The 19,360-nt window shown below is 40.0% G+C and overlaps 1 protein-coding gene across 8 annotated transcripts in view; it reads right to left on the reverse strand.

Moving 5' to 3' along the window:
* Positions 1-19,360, reverse strand: part of Mrpl39 (mitochondrial ribosomal protein L39) — a 75,345-nt gene that overhangs the window by 41,700 nt on the left and 14,285 nt on the right. For 2 of the 8 annotated variants that reach the window (XM_076943098.1, XM_034515902.2), the window contains exon 9: positions 16,313-16,360. In XM_076943098.1, coding sequence (XP_076799213.1) covers positions 16,313-16,360 — 48 coding nt within the window. Of the gene's footprint in view, positions 1-921; positions 1,582-1,646; positions 7,552-14,746; positions 14,792-15,231; positions 15,336-16,312; positions 16,361-19,360 lie in introns of those variants that run through there. The other 6 variants (XM_034515900.2, XM_076943096.1, XM_076943097.1 and 3 more) reach the window with 6 other exon arrangements.

Below are 19,360 nucleotides of genomic sequence, written 5' to 3' on the forward strand. Positions count from 1 at the left end.
CTATCTAATTGGGGAAGGGACAATGACAGAAAATGGCAGGGTAGGTGGGTGGTATTATCTCGATTTTTGACAGTGGGGACTCAGAATTTGGATTTTCTCTAGCTAGGTCACCGATTCCTTAGAGCAGAGTCTACAGTGGAGTAGGGTGTGACATGGGTCATGTGGGGGTTGGGAGGCAGGCAGCCAGCTATTGATTCTCAGTTAGGCTGAGTTTCGTGGTAGCCTGTTGCCAAGGGACCAAAGCACATTTTAAGTACTTCAGCTGCAAGGGCTGTTCCTCAAGGGGATTATAACAAATGAGTTTCCTTGCAGAGTGAGTCAACGGGCTATGGCCACAGGACCAAGCTTCCTGACCACACAGGTTAAGAGAGAACTATCAGCCCTGAGTGGCAGTTCCAAGAGATACCGGGCAGAACAGTGGTGCTTTCCCAAACACCTACTAGAGGTTTAGCTTAAACATGTACCAACTATAACTTGATCTTTATATTTATATATTGATCTTTACTCCTTACAAAACCCCTAAGGGCCATGTTCTCTTTCTGGGTTGGCTTTCCTCACATTCTGAATCGTGAGACATGGCAGAGTGTTTCATGACAGAGAGGCAGATGATCCAGACAGGCACAGAACCACCTTCCTGGGAAGTTGGAAGAGACGCTAACAGGACACTGAAAAGCAATTGGATATGATTCCAGTTTTGGTGACTTTACACCTAAACTAATTAAGAGTGTGCTAAGAATTCTGACATTCTTTACTTTGCCTGTATCGGTGAGATAAATCTGTAACTCTTGTCTTCTTATCTCAGCAGACTAGTCCTCTAAATAATAAGTCTATTTTTAAAAGAGGTTTTAAAAGACCTCTGGAGTTTTCTTATCAGTTTTCTGTGTTATAACCGAGATCTAATGGTCAACTTAGAGAAGTAAGTAGAGTAATAGTCCTTAAACTTATTTATTGTACATCGTTGGGATTCTAATATAAACTGTATAGGCTTTTGCCAGGGACTAATAAAAGGGAATAGAGAGTTCCACATGCAGTTTTGCACTTCACATCAGCAGGTCAGACTCCAGGGATGCTCAGCCATGATCCTCACGTGTGGTCCAGTTTCATAGTCCCTATTCCAAACCTGGAATGAGTAAAGAGCTTGGGCAGAGTAAACTGGCTTGTGTATTCATCGCTCTAACTAAGCTCGTCAAGACTCCGTCCTGACTCTGTTTTTTGAGTTCTGAGCGATGGCTTAGCTGAGACTACTGATTTTAATATCTTTATTGTTTGGGCATTAGCCCTCAACTTGCAGAAGTAGCCCGAGACTACAAATGTTCTTAGACCCACCTGTAGGCAACAATCCTGTCCATGTCTCATTTTCACTGGGACTGAGTTGGTTCTAAAATCTCTTAAACTGATAATATTCTATGATTCCACAGAGACAATCAAACAAATGTCTATAGCTCCTAAGACACAGCTAGCCTTAGTGCATTCATATCCTGTATGTCCAAAGAAAGTTCTAGCAGGCATTCCGGGAAGCCATTATTGAGTGCATCTTTGTCTTTTTCTGAGTCTTCTGGGCTCTAAACCAGCACATATTTTCTGAAAGTGTGTAGAAGAAGAAAACATGAAACATTTTCAAAGAAAATTATAAAATCCCAAAAGACTGTTTTAAATCCCCTTTTTATATTCAATACACCATCTACAACCTCCACATGGAACATGAGTGCATATACATGAAAATACATATATAGGAAAAATATATTCTAGATAAAAAGCATAACACACAAACACACATGCATCCTTTCTTGGTAAGACTTAGGGAGAGCAATGATTTGAATTTGATTTCTGCTGTATAATTCGCACCTATAATGAAACTCTTAAGGCCTGTAGGTGTCTTTGAACTTACAGTATCCAAGATCTCGAACAAAACCACCTCAAAAGAACATTTATCCTCAAATTAGCGCATCAGATGTCAGAACCATCAGAGTCCTTATATTTTCAAGGCTCTTGGCCATGTGGAAGAACACCTAGTTCCTAAAATTACCACTCTTGAACATGATGACACGCTCACCAGAAAATGAGAATTAGCATCTAGTAAGTAAGTGGCTGTAGCTTAACACAGATGGGAACTATTTGTGCTAGCCCAGAGAAACAGTGAGCCATGTAAGGAGACAGGGTTAAGACACTGGCAGAGAAGACATGTGAGGAATATCGAAACCACTGACTTATTGAAACTGGGAAACCAACATTCTGGATAGGACCTTTGTCGTTTCTCCATAAATAAGGACTTTCTATAAAAGTTCTGTTTCCTGAGCATCTTAACCCAGAGATGTGGTCCGGCCGTCGCCTGTTGCATCATCAGATAAGCAGAGAGTGGGTATGAGCATGTGATTTTCTGTGGGTGCATACCATATAGCACTGTCCCTCCTCACCCACCATTTGACATTAAGCAAATTAGATCAGCTCCCCGTGCTTCCGCTCCTGTGGATCCATGGCTAGTGCTCATCCCCAAGGCTGTGAGAAGAAGAACGTTCAGAACAGTACTTGCCACACAGGCAGCCATGCCTGCTTGCTGTTATTATGTATATTTCAACAAACCAAGTTGGAAAGCAAGAATGCAAATGCAGTCTGGGGATGTAAAGAATACAAGCACAAAGAGATCTCTAAAAATTCTTTACATGGTAAAGAATTTACTAACTGTTAAGGTTTTTATTTAACAAGTGGAAAATTCATTCATCTCCTTAACCAAAAGAAAACCTGATAAAATAGTTAAGGAAACCTTTTCTGGGGCAACATTTTGACATTTTGGCAACTACTTTATAACTTCAGAAGTCAAGAAAAGCCAAAATATATTTTGTCTTCTAAAAGCTTTTGTGTCACCTATGCCTAGTGTAAGGATTCCACTATCCAGTAGAAAATATATCTGCATAGTATATTTAAAATGGAAGACTTAAAGGTCTCCAAGGTCTCCAGTTACAGCTCAGTGGTAGAATGCTTGGCTAGCAAGCATGAGCCATGGGTTCAATCCCCAGCTCCATATGAGGCAAAATGGCAGTGTTAACATGTGATTACTGCTCAGGTAGCTGCTGGAATTAGCACACCAGCTGATGTCCTCTGAACCCTAACTGGAAGCCTGGCACTAATGTCCCTTAAGCTGCACAGTGAATTTGCCAGTCATCTCAGCCATTGTCTGTCTTTAAAGAAAGGGCTGAGGCTTAGAGACGTTGAGGAGCTTGCCAGACACCAGCGAGCCGGCAGCTTTGGTGAAACAGCAGACAAAACTCACGTTCAAAACAGGACGATGAACATGCCTCGACTCACAGGTAGACAGTTACCTTTTGTTCCACTTGTTTCCTTTCTCCCATCCCTATCCATCAACCTCCCTCTCTCTGTGTATCTGTATCTAAGTGTGGGTCACCCCTCAATGCTTTAACATATATCCCCTAAGAACAACGTGATCCTACCCAACAAAAACTCATGGTGATGGCATCCAAGTGTGGTTTTCCAAGTACAGATGAAACTCAGTTTTTACTCAAAACTGCAGACAGTGATTTCTGTGGAACTCTCCAGCTTTATTCTACAGTGGCTTCACTCTCTAGATTTCTGTGGAACTCTCCAGCTTTATTCTACAGTGGCTTCACTCTCTAGATTTCTGTGGAACTCTCCAGCTTTGTTCTACAGTGGCTTCACTCTCTAGATTTCTGTGGAACTCTCCAGCTTTGTTCTACAGTGGCTTCACTCTCTAGATTTCTGTGGAACTCTCCAGCTTTGTTCTACAGTGGCTTCACTCTCTAGATTTCTGTGGAACTCTCCAGCTTTGTTCTACAGTGGCTTCACTCTCTAGATTTCTGTGGAACTCTCCAGCTTTGTTCTACAGTGGCTTCACTCTCTAGATTTCTGTGGAACTCTCCAGCTTTGTTCTACAGTGGCTTCACTCTCTAGATTTCTGTGGAACTCTCCAGCTTTGTTCTACAGTGGCTTCACTCTCTAGATTTCTGTGGAACTCTCCAGCTTTGTTCTACAGTGGCTTCACTCTCTAGATTTCTGTGGAACTCTCCAGCTTTGTTCTACAGTGGCTTCACTCTCTAGATTTCTGTGGAACTCTCCAGCTTTGTTCTACAGTGGCTTCACTCTCTAGATTTCTGTGGAACTCTCCAGCTTTGTTCTACAGTGGCTTCACTCTCTAGATTTCTGTGGAACTCTCCAGCTTTGTTCTACAGTGGCTTCACTCTCTAGATTTCTGTGGAACTCTCCAGCTTTGTTCTACAGTGGCTTCACTCTCTAGATTTCTGTGGAACTCTCCAGCTTTGTTCTACAGTGGCTTCACTCTCTAGATTTCTGTGGAACTCTCCAGCTTTGTTCTACAGTGGCTTCACTCTCTAGATTTCTGTGGAACTCTCCAGCTTTATTCTACAGTGGCTTCACTCTCTAGATTTCTGTGGAACTCTCCAGCTTTATTCTACAGTGGCTTCACTCTCTAGATTTCTGTGGAACTCTCCAGCTTTATTCTACAGTGGCTTCACTCTCTAGATTTCTGTGGAACTCTCCAGCTTTATTCTACAGTGGCTTCACTCTCTAGATTTCTGTGGAACTCTCCAGCTTTATTCTACAGTGGCTTCACTCTCTAGATTTGAGACCTAAGTACAGAATCCTCTAAATGGGTTGATTTCTCTGGAATGACAGCAGATCTATTTCTATATTTCCACACTCCAAGGTTCTACCTCACTAATTCAAGAACCTGTCTATTATTTAAATCCCACTGACATGTCCCAGGGTCACTCTAAGCCCACTGTGCAGGGAGAAATGCCTTTATAGTGTGCCTAGTGTTTATTGTGGAGCGTAACACTGAGTACTCTGTAACAATCGGTGAGATCCAGTTTCTTCCGTTATATACAAACTGGGTTAATAGAAGAAAAGCAAACACTAATTACCATGCAAATGTGACCAGTGCTCAAGAGAGAATGAAACACCTGGCGAAAGGCAGGATGGTTGTATCAAGACACAAGTCAAGCCCATCCTCTGGGAGTGTCCTTGAGACTGTAGAAAAAGGCAAGGTGGAAGAGCATATGGGATAAGCTTACTGCCTAAGTGAGTGATACCTCACAGTGACATTCTAGGCATCAACAACCATACTCCTCATTTGTTTTGTTAGAGCACTGGTAAAATGCTATAGTATACATGAAGGAAATGGTATGGACTTTGCCTTGTAATTCACAGTAATCACCTATGTGTATCCCACACAACTAATTTTTACAAGACAAAAGCAAATTCTTCTATCCTAGATCCTAACATAATTCTTACTACATGAATTCTTGCTTACCTGGAGCCACTATAGTATATAGCAAGAGAAAAATATAAACTGCTGCTTATCAGGGTATTTTCAAAACATGGCTATAACTAATAGCGCATACATTTCAGTTGGGGAATTTTATTAAAATTAATTGTTGACAGTTAATATGTGACCCTAAGTAGACAGAGGAAATTCATGAGAAGATGACCTTAAAGAGTGATAAAATACTACAGAATTAGTAACTCCCATACACTTCCTTTTCCCCAGAGATGGAGAAAAAATAGAGGTTATCAAAAAATAAAAATTAAAAGAAGAAAGTAGTTATTAAAATCTTACTGTTGTGGCATTACAAAGCTTCCCCAGCACATGGCAAGCCTTTGCATAAATATCAAATAAGAAGGAATACAGCAGTGGACCTCATGTCATCAGTAAGCTCTCCTCCTGTCCCTTTTGTTCCTGTCATGTTTTTCCCATGTCTGTTTCATAACGTCTTAACAGGGCTTTGGGCCTGCACTAAGCCCATGAGGTCACTGAAGTAAGGAAGTTGGTCCCTCCCTGTGATGCAGTGATGTGGGGAGAAAGCTGAATTTAGGCTAGCTCCACTCAACGTTAGCCGCTTGCTTACTCTACACCCAGACTCTGGGGGGAAAGATCCTAACCTGTTTTTTTCCACATCCTTATCTGATATTAATCATGGCCCATGATGAAGCTATTTGGAAGTCTACTTCAGTTCCACAGGTCATTTTTTAAAAATATTCTAGCTATAAAACTGGGAAAAAAACAGAATCATCTTCTAAGGCCAATATTCTTTCTCTTTTATGCATTCATAATTAAGTGTTCTCTCAATATATTTCCACAGTGATCCCAAGATAGTATACTGCCATTCTTCTGAGACAGTCCAAAAGCATGCCATATTTTTTGCTTGCATGTATGAATCTTATTGGAAATTTCTCAAAATACAGAAGAGTATGTTGTATATAAGCTATTCTATGTCCTTGTGGCTCCTTTCAATAAGGAACTCAATTTAGAAATTTAGGCATTTTCAATAAAGAGCGTTTAGCTAGAAATTAGAGCAGAGGTGGAATTAAGAGTTTTATGAAAGAAAATACTATGGTATAAAGAATTAATAATTCCCCCAAGAAATGGCTTATATAAGGAGTTTCCTTAAAAGTAAAAGAAATATAAAATGTAATCTCACCTAATTCTCCCACTGAGACCAGACAAGGCATCTCAGCTAGGAGAAATGGATCCAAAGGCAAGCAACAGAGTCAGAGACAGGGAACAGACAGGCAACAGAGCCAGAGACAGGGAACAGACAGGCAACAGAGCCACAGACAGGGAAGATTCATTGGTGCTTTAGATCATGTCAGAAGCAGGTCATACCACACATCCTTCTCTAATACATGGAGCTCATGGACTCAAGACAAATTAGAATACTAATCAGTCCTTTTCCTGATAGCAGAGATTTATCCTTAAAGTCAGCTACTGAGATATGAGAAAAAATAAAGAAGTTCTACAGAAAACATGCAATAAACTTCAAATGACCACACTTTAGAAAAGCAGAAACTGAAATAGCCCTTGAGGCAAAAAATAACTCTTTACATGAAGCATTATTGAGATACATCTTAATGATGCTGTATAAAATAGCAATTAAAATAACATAAAACAACCAAAGCTTAGTTAATACCACTCAAATGCTTCATCTGTGACTGTTCTGTGTTGAATGTGAAATGACTAGAAATATTCAGCCGTTCTTTATCCAGTTAAAAGCTATCTACCAAAACCTGGGTTCCTTATCCTCAGCCTCTGTTTTGCACCATGACTAGCTAACTAACCAACTAAGTGCAAGTTAACTGAGGATTTAAACCCCACCCCAACCCTCCTTCCTCACTGCTCTTTAGGAACTTCCTTCCTGAAGCCTTTCCAGACGCCTCTCTCACCATGAAGGAATGGTTCTGACAGTCAGAAGAGACTCAAACTGAGAACAGAAGCCAGGCTAGGGCAGATGAAGAATTTTTGGAGCTGTAAGAAAGGGCATGGTGTTCTTCACATGAATCACTCACATGTTCATTCACAGCAATCTTCAACTTTCATCTTAGGTCAAAGGCAACCAAAGACTTGTTATTCCAAAAGTTGACTATGACTAGTCCAGAGCTTCCCAGGTCTTCATGTTTTACTTGACTGCTTTAACCTTCACTCACTACTTCCCTGGTCAAATCCAGAAGCATAGCTTCAGAAACTTAGGTTCAGGATAAATTCTGGTGGGAAGTTCAAATGATCTGCGAATGCAATTATATGTAATTGATTTTGGTAATCCATATAGGATTAAACTTTATTCCATTTTCATTATTATGCTTTTCAAGTTAATAGATGACAGACAGACAGACAGATTAGATGAACTCATCTGAATTAAATCATTTTAATTGTCAAAACTATGACCTTCTTTTCACCTACTAGCTTTAAAACTGGAGTCTGTGTTGCTCTATCAACATATAATCCTGCTTCTCCACAGAAGTGGATGTGCATTCACTTCAGAACCTCGAGGGAACAGTTTCCAGACATGTCAAAGTGAATGGTGAGGGCTGTCCCACATATTGGCTAGAAATGCAACCACTGGCTTCCTATAAGAAAATAGTTCATCATGCAGTTTCTTTCATAACCATTGAATGATTAGTGCTAAGAATAAGCAGCAAAACAAGAAAATAAATAAATATATGTGTATATATATGCTTATATTATATATAATAATTAAATAATTAAATATATATAATAGGAGGATATAACTCATGATTTTCTTGTTTGTTTGCTTGCTTGTATGTACGTATGTTTGTTTGAAATAGTCTCTCCCTATATAAACCAGAGTGGCCTGGAACTCCCAGAAACCTGACTGCCTCTACCTGCCTCTTGAGTGCTAAGATTAAGGGTGTGTGCCACCACACCTGGCCTAGAACTCGTGATTTTAATATAAAGGGAGACCCTCATAATACAAATGGAGACATTTGAGAAAAAAGATGGGGATGGATGCAAAGCATTTAAAAATGTGTTCGGTAACTCAATCAGAAACTTAAAACTGGTTACCATGGCAAACTATGTATGTATGTATATATGTATATATGTATGTATGTATGTATGTATATGAGTGTATGTATATGATGAAAGTTGAAGATGAGTATATGATACCCTTTCTTACAGTTCCAAAAGTTCATCTGCCCTAGCCTATATGTATATATATGTGTGTGTGTTACATATATATCATATATATATATATATATATATATTGTGTGTGTGTGTGTGTGTGTGTGTGTGTGTGTTTTACCACAAAAAAATACTGAAAATAAAAAGATCAAGCATAGGACATATTCTTCTCTGAATACATTAGCTGATAACATCATCCCAAATCAGTAAGACTAGACAGAACATTCTATGCCTCCCTCATACCCCAAAATATTAGCCTGCAGAAAAGTCTAATTATATTCTCCTGGAATGTCCCTAGGTTTAGGCTATACTACAGAGAAAGAGTAATATGCCATACAGTGAATGGTATCTGGATTTATTATTTGTCTGAACTATATATAGTGCTTAACACTGGTCTAGATTTACCTAAGTCAAAGAGTTGATTTCAATAGCAATTCCAAACATTATGTTTTGTTATTTATTGAGATAGGGCCCAATGTAGCCCAAGCTGACCCCAAAGGTGATAAATAGTATATATATTATATATTTATGTGTATATGTGTTCACATGTATATATGTGTGTATATATATGTATGTGTGCATGTGTATATGTATATATGTATGTATAATACATATAATATGCCAGATGTGGTGGTACATGGCTATAATTCCAGAATTTGGGAGACTGAAGTGTTAGGTGATGAGTTCAAGGCAGCCTTGGTTACACAGAGAAACCTTGGCTACCTATACTAACTATATTCTTGTTAATACCTTTAATCAGATGGCATCTTCAAAGAATAGAAACAAAACTTGCAGATAAGTGACTAACTTAAATAGACATGGGGGGTTATGTGTGCACACATGCACACACATGCGCACAGTTGTATATATTCTCCCCAATGGGTCAATAGTATTGCCTGAAGTAGAATATTAGATCTTAATAGATTTACTGAGGACTTACTGAGTCCAACGCACTATGAAGGGGAAAAGGATTATTACAGTCTTGTTTTGGCTGAAATAAAATCCTGGACTGAAACTGTGTAATTCAGAGACTTTGCTCATGAAACCAACTCATCTGAGAAAACAGCAAAGTTTAAAAAAAAAAAAAAAAAAATACTATCAGTAAGTATGATATATTTCCTTGGTTTGGAAATTTCCAAGCCACGATATTCTGCCCTGTCAAAATATATTCACTGGGGAATTTTTAACTTGATGCATTTCTTTTGAACTTAATCACATTTTTACATCTAGCTGCTTTCGTTATTAAAGAAAAGAAAAGGTGGTTCCCCTCTGGTCCTAAAGGGACCACAGACTTGAATGATGCTTGAATTTCTAGGTTCGAGTACAGTAACACCGAAACCAGAAACTTGTGGGAGAAATGTCACTTTATCTGAGAGAGTAAAATCCAACTCTAACAGGAAACAGCAAATTCATCTTTTTCTTTTTCTAAACCACTCTTTTCTGGAGACAAGTCCCTTGAGTCAGAGCTCTTCAAACCAAAGCCTGGTTTGTGTGTCCCCAAAGGATTCCCTGAAGGACAAAGGATTCCCTGAAGGACAATGGGAACATTTTCAGATACATTTTAGGGCAGACCTGTACTGGCTATATCACATCTCTCTTTTTTCCTTTTCTTTTTTTTTAGTTTTTCGAAACAGGGTTTTTCTGTGTAGCCCTGGCTGTCCTGGAACTCACTCTGTAGACCAGGCTGGCCTCAAACTCAGAAATCCACCTGCCTCTGCCTCTGCCTCCCAAGTGCTGGGATTAAAGGCGTGTGCCACCACTGCCCGGCTTATATCACATCTCTTGGTCAAAAAAAAAAAAAAAAAAAGGAATAAGGTGAAAACCACAACTACTCATTATAGAATGAAAATGGGCTCATTAAGTTTTAACTTTCAAAAATCACCAAGTGCTATTCTAAATATCTGGGTTGTTTTCTTGAATTCCCTCGTGACCCACGGGATGTCAATCAAATGTAACACAGAACTGAAGCTGTGTCATTTGAACTTCAGCACTGTAGAACTTCGAACAGTGGCTGTGTCAAAGATGATACATGGACTCAGATTATTCCCACTTAAAGAACAGAATTTAAAGTTTAATTTTAAACTTAAATTTTTAATTGCAACCCTTATAAGAATTTTCCAGAAATGACTTACAAGCATTTCAGGAGCTCTTTCCTTCCAAAGCTGACATCTACCTTGTCTTCAGACTTATAGTCACTCCACTTTATAACTGTACGTGCACAACAACTGTTTCTTTTTCTCTTTGCAGGTGGCACAAACCAGGAAGGGGAAGTGTGTGGTTAAGTTGCTTATCCCTCATCCTCTGGCTGCTGGAGGCTGTATGCTGTTAATGCTAATTGTGATAGGGGTTTTGGCCTCTGACTGACTCCTACCTGTTAGCATTAACAGGATACAATGCCTGTTACTAGCATTCACGTGGAACAACAGATGGGCTCCGTGGGAGGATGACAAGACCATGAGTCACTCTGCTGGATAAATGTAGACTTCAGACTCTGTCGGATAATGTGCTAATCACAACCTGGTTACTAGGATATTCCACTGTAAGTGTTAAGATAAATATCATTTATCAGCACTATCCCAAACGACATCTCAACTTCAAGCCCACAAGTTTACTTTTATCTTGAATGGAAAATGAAACTTGTACCATTTTTATTCCAAAGTTATGTTCATAACCATTTTTCAACGATTCAACCAGAATACAAAATGAATACACTAAAAAGGACATTTCTGTAATATTTCTGTAGTTAAAAATTCAGGACTGCCATTCTCGGCTGACATCTGGGACTATCTGGAATACCTCTTGTAAGACTTGGAATTGGCATTTTTCCCACTTATTAGTCAGCTTTGATTTAAAATTTGTAATTCTTGTGTTTTAGTTTAAGGAATAATTGAGTCAACACTGAATGATTTTTAAAAATGTATTAGCCAGCTGGTGGTAACCTTTAGTCCCAGCACATGGGAGGCAAAGGCAATCGCTGAGTTGAAGGCCAGCCTGGTCTACAGAGTGAGCTCCAGAACAGCCAGGGCTACACAGAAAATTGCCTTATCAAAAAACTAAGAAAATAAGACAAAGTATTAAAAATTGACATGACAAATGATTCCTGGGAGCTACCTGTATTTTCCTCACACGGTACAAATATTTAACTTAAAAATACTCACATTTGAAATGAAACCCCAAATCTAGGTTCGAGTTTAATACCTTAGCTGTGCAGTGAAGCTGTGTAGTAAGGAGACCCACCTTTTCTAAGCATTTCTTCATGTGCTGAATGGGGATGAAACTTTACAAGGTTGGTGTGCAGCTTACTGGAGATGAACAACTATTTGTAAGATAATAAAGTCCCACAGTGATGTCTTAAGCCCAATCCAAAACTCACCCCACCGCCTGATGTAGGTAATAATTTGATATACAGAAATTTAATGTTTGAATTTCTATGCCATTTTTCTCCACAGTGATATCACTGATGAACACATAGACAACTGTACTTGTTAATGTATAGCTGTTCTGATAGTTCTGGACATTTTGTCAAACAGTGTCTTCCCTATAGCCAAATAAATGTTGCGCGTCTTTAGTCGGCTTAGAATACTTTTTGTGATGACCCTCTTTCTTTTACAAAGTACAGACTGTAATTCCAGAAGATATTTACACAAAAAGAAGACAGTGGTGTATGTCACAAGGACAGTGAGGGGAATATCCCTGCCTGCCAGGACACAGACAGGGCATCCCACCCCCACTGCCCCCAATGCTTTCTGCTGAGGATGCTGCCAAAATAAACTCCTCGTCTTAACCCCTGGATTATTGATCCTGTGGTTCCACAGAGGTCCTGTGGAGGTGAATCACATTCACGGTGTTTCTTTAGACTGTTACTTCTTCAGCCACTGTCTAGCATCAGAAGTTCTTGTATTGAGTCTTAATTCTTCAAAATTCTTTTTGCTGCCTACAACCACAAAGTCACAGCATGCTAGGAACCCACTGCATTCCTTTCCTTCCTGCAGTTCCAGTCAAAAGCTGTGAACATCACAACGCAATGTTTAACGCCTACTGCATACTTTAGGCAATGACTTGCTCCAAGTCTCAGCTTCTCCATCACTGTATGTATCTCTATGATGTCTATCTTATAAGGATGTTATGCTTAGATGAAATACCACAGGATGGAGCACAATTTCTACCAGCATTTAAGTAGTGAATACATACAAACCTTGAAACGTTTACATTTCCATCATCTAAAAAGATCAAGACACAGCAGGTATCCTTGGAACACTCCAGCTCTACAGCTATAATCCCACCCTAAGCACCCACACGACCCAGACATGGCCCACAGGCTGCGTCTTCCTGGAGGCCCAGTTCTATTAGTTGACCTCTTTGCATCACAGATGGATCATTCCTGACCAACACTTCCAGGCATTCCAAAAATTCTTGGAGTATGAGTTAAGGCTGGGTGTGTTTGGAGTGGAGAGTACAAGTAATGAGGAAGTGTGTGTGTGTGTGTGTGTGTGTGTGTTTGTGTGTGTGTGTGTGTGTGTGTGTGTGTGTGTGTATGTGTGTGTGTTCACATGGCTGAGACTGATTTAAACCAAGGACAATTATCTGGGGGCTGAGGAAGGAAAAGGCAGCCCAATTTTGTGCACAGAAGACTAGAGGGAATGAAGCACTGAATTACATAGGATGACCCAGGCACAGACCCCTCCTCCCAGCCATGGTTTGCTGAGTTAGAAACCACGTTTTTCCTGGTCTTCATGTAGGACTCCTAACAGTGGAAGCAGGGGCTGTTTCTGACTCTGTTGTCTGCCTTTGGGACCCTTTCATCCTAATGGGCTGCCTTGTCTAGCCTCAAGAGAAGATGCACCTAGCCTTACTGCACCTTTGTATGCCAGGGCTGGTTGATACCCAAGAGAGGCCTCCCCTTTTCTGAAGAGAAAATGAGGAGGATTAGATGAGGTGGGAAAAAAGGCTGGGAGGAGAGGAGGGAGGGGAAGCTGCAGTCAGGATGTAGAATTAATTCTTTAATTAATTACAAAAAAAGGTTCTTTAAAGAAATTAATTAGGAAATAATTAATTAGAAAAAGAAACCAAGCTTTTCCTACTGTCAACAGCTAAATAAACCTACTAGTAGAGGTAGGAAAGGGGAGAAAGCTGAGACAGACTGAAGCACAGAAACTGTGGCCTAATAGAAATTTCTGAGACTAAACGGTCAGTGCCTGCAAGACTGAGGACACTGGAAAGAGATCTTGAAGAAAAAGACAAGTGGGAAAAATATGCACACAAAGAAAATTAAATAAATTTAAATATTCTTAACTGAGCAGACCCACTAAGTACCAAAAAGGATAACACCTTGAGAGACCAGCACAGGTATAGAATGTCATAATCTGTAACAAAAGCAAGGGCCCACAAGTGTCCAGCACAGACTGGGATCTGGAGGCGCAGAGGTTCAGTTTAAAATCAAACAAGAACCAGACTGTCAGTCTTGTCAGCAGTATCACTTGCCAGAAGCCAACTAGACTCTTTCTGAGTCCCGATAGGAAATTGTTTTCAAAATAGAATTCCATATCTGGCCAACCAGCTGCTCAAAGCCAGCACAGCTAAAAGCCGGTTTAGAGACTCAATTCACCTTGCCTTACTGATTTTCCCCTAAGAAGGACTGTAAAGACCAACTCCAGGAAAATGGGAGCTGGGCAAGAAACAGACAATAGAATAGGGGGAAAACAGATACTGCACAAGGAAAATGAGGCCTTCAGACAAAGCCTGCCACAGCTTCCAGGACCATTCAGACTACAATAGGAAAAACATTTTGTTTTGGGAAAGTCTTTCAAAAAACAAAACAACAGCAACAACAACAACCCAAAGTCTGCTCAAAGGTGTGATGAAGCAGATATTTTCAAGTGCTGCTGGGAATATCCTTTGTCAAACCTGAATGCAGGTTAGGAGGTGAGTTACAAAAAGGGATATAAAGCCAATTCTTTTCTAGTTCTAACACTGCCATGTACTGTTTATGACTGGCGATCGTTAAGTGCATACAAACAGTCAGTAATCAAAAGGTGAAAATCAGATGTGATATCCAAGGCCTCTGCTCTGAATGGCTATCTTAATTGCATGGAGTTTCACTGAGTATGTGTATAGACTTTGGGCCTAGTTAATTTTGGTATATGATTTTTTTTATTTGCAAGAGTTGTATAATAAAGTTTATTACAATTACATATATATGTATATTTATATATTTTAAATCTAAAAAGAGAAAAACTACTTTTGGCGGCTAGCATCTGGTAGCACCTAACAGTACTCCACTACCAGAATGCAAACTTATCCAGGTATTCCTGTGGGCAGCAGTACCTATGGGAGTAGAAGAGACTTGGTGAGATCTCTTGATGAAACAGAAACACTGTCTTAACAGGTTGTGGGAATTAAATAAAATGCTCACACCCTAATCCTACCACTTAGAAGGCAGAAGCAGGAGGATTCCATAGCAAGTTCCAGGCTAGGCTTAACAATATACTGATATACTGAGACCCTATCTCAAACAAAACAACAGAAAAGCTCAGTGGGGAGGGGGCAGCATGGGGAGGCTGGGGCTTACCACATTGGCACGCAGTAACTACACAGTTAACAGCATCTCCCATTAACACATTATTTTGAACAAGGATGTATACTATACCACTCTTTAAACAGTCAAAACTAGCACACATATAGTGTATTTTCATGTGTCTATAAATGGGGAGGGGCATGTGGACCTCCTTAAAGTACTGCATCCACAGGGCAGAAACAAACGTACATTGTATTAAAAGCTTTTATTTTAATTTACTATACATATTTAAAGTTCAGAGCACTACTGGGTAGATGTGGTGTCCTCTGTCTGTCTGATTCCATCTTCGGTTACCTGTGAAGACATCAGCAGCTTTACCCTTCCTCCAGCTCTTTCAGCCCATACTGTACACAGTTCATCCCCCACTCCTCCTATGAAGACCTGTCCCACTTTCCTTCAGGGATTATTACAGAGTTCAACAACAACAAAAAACCATGTTCCATATAAGTGTGCCCATTAGAAACTATATAATCAGAGGCATATTATATGTAGGCTTCCCAAATTTCTCACCTTAATCTTTTCATCTATAAAACAAAAGCATACTATGAAAAAACTTAGCAGAACACAAGGTATTCCTCATCAAGAAGAATGTGTCTTACCGTGGGCACATTTCTGTTTGGAATAGACAGTTACAGACCTAGTGCAAATGGATACTAGTAGGTTGCATATTCTATCCCATGGACACAACTGTCATGAAAAAGTAAGCAACTTGAAAATGTCATGTGCTTAACATGTTTGTCTGTAAGCCTTACTTCAGCTTAGTGTTCAAAGGGTGACTGGAAATTAGACTCAGTAGGAAGAGCTGCTGAGGCAGGGTCACAGGGCAGTTATCAGACAGGAGTGAGAGGTCAGAAGATGTTAACCATCTTACGTGTGCAGCGTAAACATTAAAGACACGCTTGAATGTAGATTCCAGGGCAGTCACACATTTAACAGTCATGGCAACTTTGAATCTCAGAAGCCTTAACTTCAAATGCTCATTAAATTTATAAAATTTAAAAAGGTGGGGGGGCTTCAATTAGGACTAACACAGCTACTGAGAACAGTTATATCATTTCTCTTCCAGTTCTACAGTATGACCTGCATGCTGGAAACAACTTTTCAGACAAATTATAGCTATGTTCTTGCCAAAAGACCGTCAGGATGGATAGTCACTGTTAGTGAGACATGTTTGTTTGTTTTATTTTTGGTTTGTTTTGGTTAGGTTTTGGTTGTTGCTTAATTTCTAAGAAGTTTCTTCATAGAAGGAAATTTCTGAAATGGAAACTTACCATTTTCCGTGATCTTTCCAATAGCTTGTTCCATATTGTAAACTGTGCCTGAAAGAAAATATTTGCTGTAAATGACATAGAGGGAAGCGGGGTTTTTTAGATATATTTTATCTTTACATGTGTGAATATTTTGCCTGCCTATATGTATGTATACCATATCTGTGCCTGGTGCCTGGAGATGTCAGAAAAGGGCATCAAATCCCTGGAACTGGCATTATGAACTGTTGTAAGTCACTATATAGATGCTGGGAGTTGAACCCAGGTCCTCTGCAAAAACAAGTATTCTTAACCAGTGAGCCATCTCTCTAGCCCTCCAAAGGAAGTACATTCAGATCTTTACATAGCATTTTTAAAAAATTGTGTGTGCATGTCTGTATATGGGCATGTGCATATGTATGGTAGGTTTCCAAGAACACTAGAGACTTCAGATGGCTAGGCTTGGAGTTATAAGTGGTTGGAGCCGCCCTGTGTGTGTATGTAGGTGCTCAGTCATCTCTCCTGTCCCTTTGTATAGCTTTTCAAACCCAGTATGAACATGTGCAGATGTGTGATATAAATGTGAACTGTGCAGAGCCAGCTCCGCTTGGCTGGGACATGTTCTTCCTCCTCCTTTGTCCTGCTACATCATTTCCATCCATCCCAAAAGCATTCTTTCTAGGCGGAAGCACGAAGAGTACCCCACTTCCCCAAACACCACAGTTCTTTCCCTAACAAAGCTATCTGAGCCTGCAGAGGTCACCCTTTAAATCCTGTCACACATATTCACAGAGGAAGTCATTAGGACCAACTGTACTGCTGTGACACTGGCAGAGCCAGGATTCAGCAAACTAAACTACCCCAAAATAACCAGAAAGCTAACAAGGTGACACTGAGGCATAGAGCGGCTCAGTGACCATTTCACACAAAATGATCTCAGGAAATCTGTAGTAAAAGGCAAAATTATTAACTATCTACATGCAAACCCTTCTAAAGGCAGTATAGTATGCCAAAGAAAACCAAGCCTTCCCGAGGCCTAAGGAACTAGACAGGAGTCTTATTGTATAATTGGAATAGAACAGACCTGCAGTGAGGTCAGCAAGACAAACAGGGTAGCCACTGCAGGGCTCTGTGAAAAACCAGAGTTGGGTTTGCTGGCAGGAGACCACTGCAAAGTTGGGGCAGGAAGAATTATACAATCTGTATATGGTATGTCTATAATCCCAACTTTAGAAGGCAAAAGCAGGGAAGTCAGAAGATCAAGATCACCCTCATCTACAGTGACTTCAAGGTCAACCTGGACAAAAAAAAAAAGAAAGAAAGAAAGAAAGAAAGAAAGAAAGAAAGAAAGAAAGAAAGAAAGAAAGAAAGAAAGAAAGAAAGAGAAAGAAAAGAAAACGCATAATGGGCTAGGTCAGTGGCTCAGAGGTTAAAAGCACTGTCTATTCTAAAGAACCCAGGTTTATTCCTAGCACTTACTTAGTGGCTCATAACCATCTGTAACTCTAGTCCTTGGGATTTAATGCCATCTTCTGGCCTCCATAGACCACACAATACACAGATACACATGCAGACAAAATAATCATTCACACAAAGATGTTTTAAAGTGATTACAAATTACAGGCTACACTATGGAGCGTGAAGATGAAAGCAGGAAGTAGGAAGAGACTCGGCAATCCAGCTGGTCATATGCTGCTGTGCAGCAGATAGGTTAGAATCAGTGTGTTCTGAGCTAGGAGTCAAAGGATTTACTAGTGAATGGAAAGGAAGAAAGAATCAAAGATTATCTCAAGTAAGTAGAACCGGGGAAGACTAGGGCAAGAAGCACATGTGCAGAACTCCAACATGGTACACTGTGTCATCAAACTCCTGAGTCGGACTCTGATTCTATCCTATCGTCCATCCCTTTTAACAGCACAGTCTTGACTGCTGCAGCTATAAGCAGGTTGTGAAAGCAAGATGGTACCTCCCACATTATAATCTACCAAAACTGTTTTAACTATGGCAGCTCCTCTTCCCTCCTGGGCTTTATGTATTAGAAAACTTGGAAAGAAATGAAAAAATATTTAAATATCTGAAAAATATCCCATATTAATATATTAGGAAACTGAACATATTGAAGGTTTGGTGGTTTTGAATATGTTTGGCCCAGGGAGTGGTCTTGTTGGAGTAGGTGTGGCCTTGTTGGAGGAAGTTTGTCATTGTTGAGGTGGGCTTTGAGGCCAGCATACAAACCATGTGATAGGAACCAGTCTTCTCCTGTTTGCCTTGCCTTCAGAACAAGATGTAGGACTCTCAGCTCCTCCAGGACCATGCTTCCTGCCTTGATGATAATAGACTGAACCTCTGAACCTGTAACCCAGCCCTAATTAAATGTTGTCCTTATAAGAGTTGCCTTGGTCATGGCTGTCTGTTCACAGCAATGGAAACCCTAACCAAAACAAAACATAATTCTTTCCAAACTGCTAGAGAGGTTTACAGAAATTCCTGTTGTGATTCCAAAATGATTAGACTAAAGTTAAATGAAATGCAAAGGAATTACAGTAGTTAAATTTTTATATAAAAGTATATATGCATATATATTTAGGAAGCTTCTAAAATATGAGTTCCATATGGCTCTTGTAAATTTCCTTAGAATAAGATACCTCTCCTCCACCCAATTTCTCCACCCCACACCTACACCCCTTCCCCACTTAGGGCATCCTCCCCATCATCCCCCTGCCTTTTTCCTCTTTCTATCATGTGTACTAAAATTCTTCCCCCTCCCACCACTTTTCCCACTCCTAGCTGAGTGAGTGACAGCCTTCCTTTAAGGGTGGGGACCCTGGTAGGTCTACCACATTCTAATGATGACCTAAGACCCATGAGTAGTATATGGATGGGTAGCACAAGCTGGACTCGGTGGGAAATAAAAACGACGGCACAAAGCTGGAAGGGTTAGAAGATAATGGATGTGAGAGGAACTAAGGGAAGAGGGGAAATAAATATGACCACAGTATACTGTATACATGAAACATCAATTAATAAAATTAATTCATAAAAACAAACTGACCAGGCATCATGGCACATGCC

Source organism: Arvicanthis niloticus, chromosome 12, assembly GCF_011762505.2.
Source record: "Arvicanthis niloticus isolate mArvNil1 chromosome 12, mArvNil1.pat.X, whole genome shotgun sequence".
Lineage (NCBI taxonomy): Eukaryota > Metazoa > Chordata > Mammalia > Rodentia > Muridae > Arvicanthis > Arvicanthis niloticus.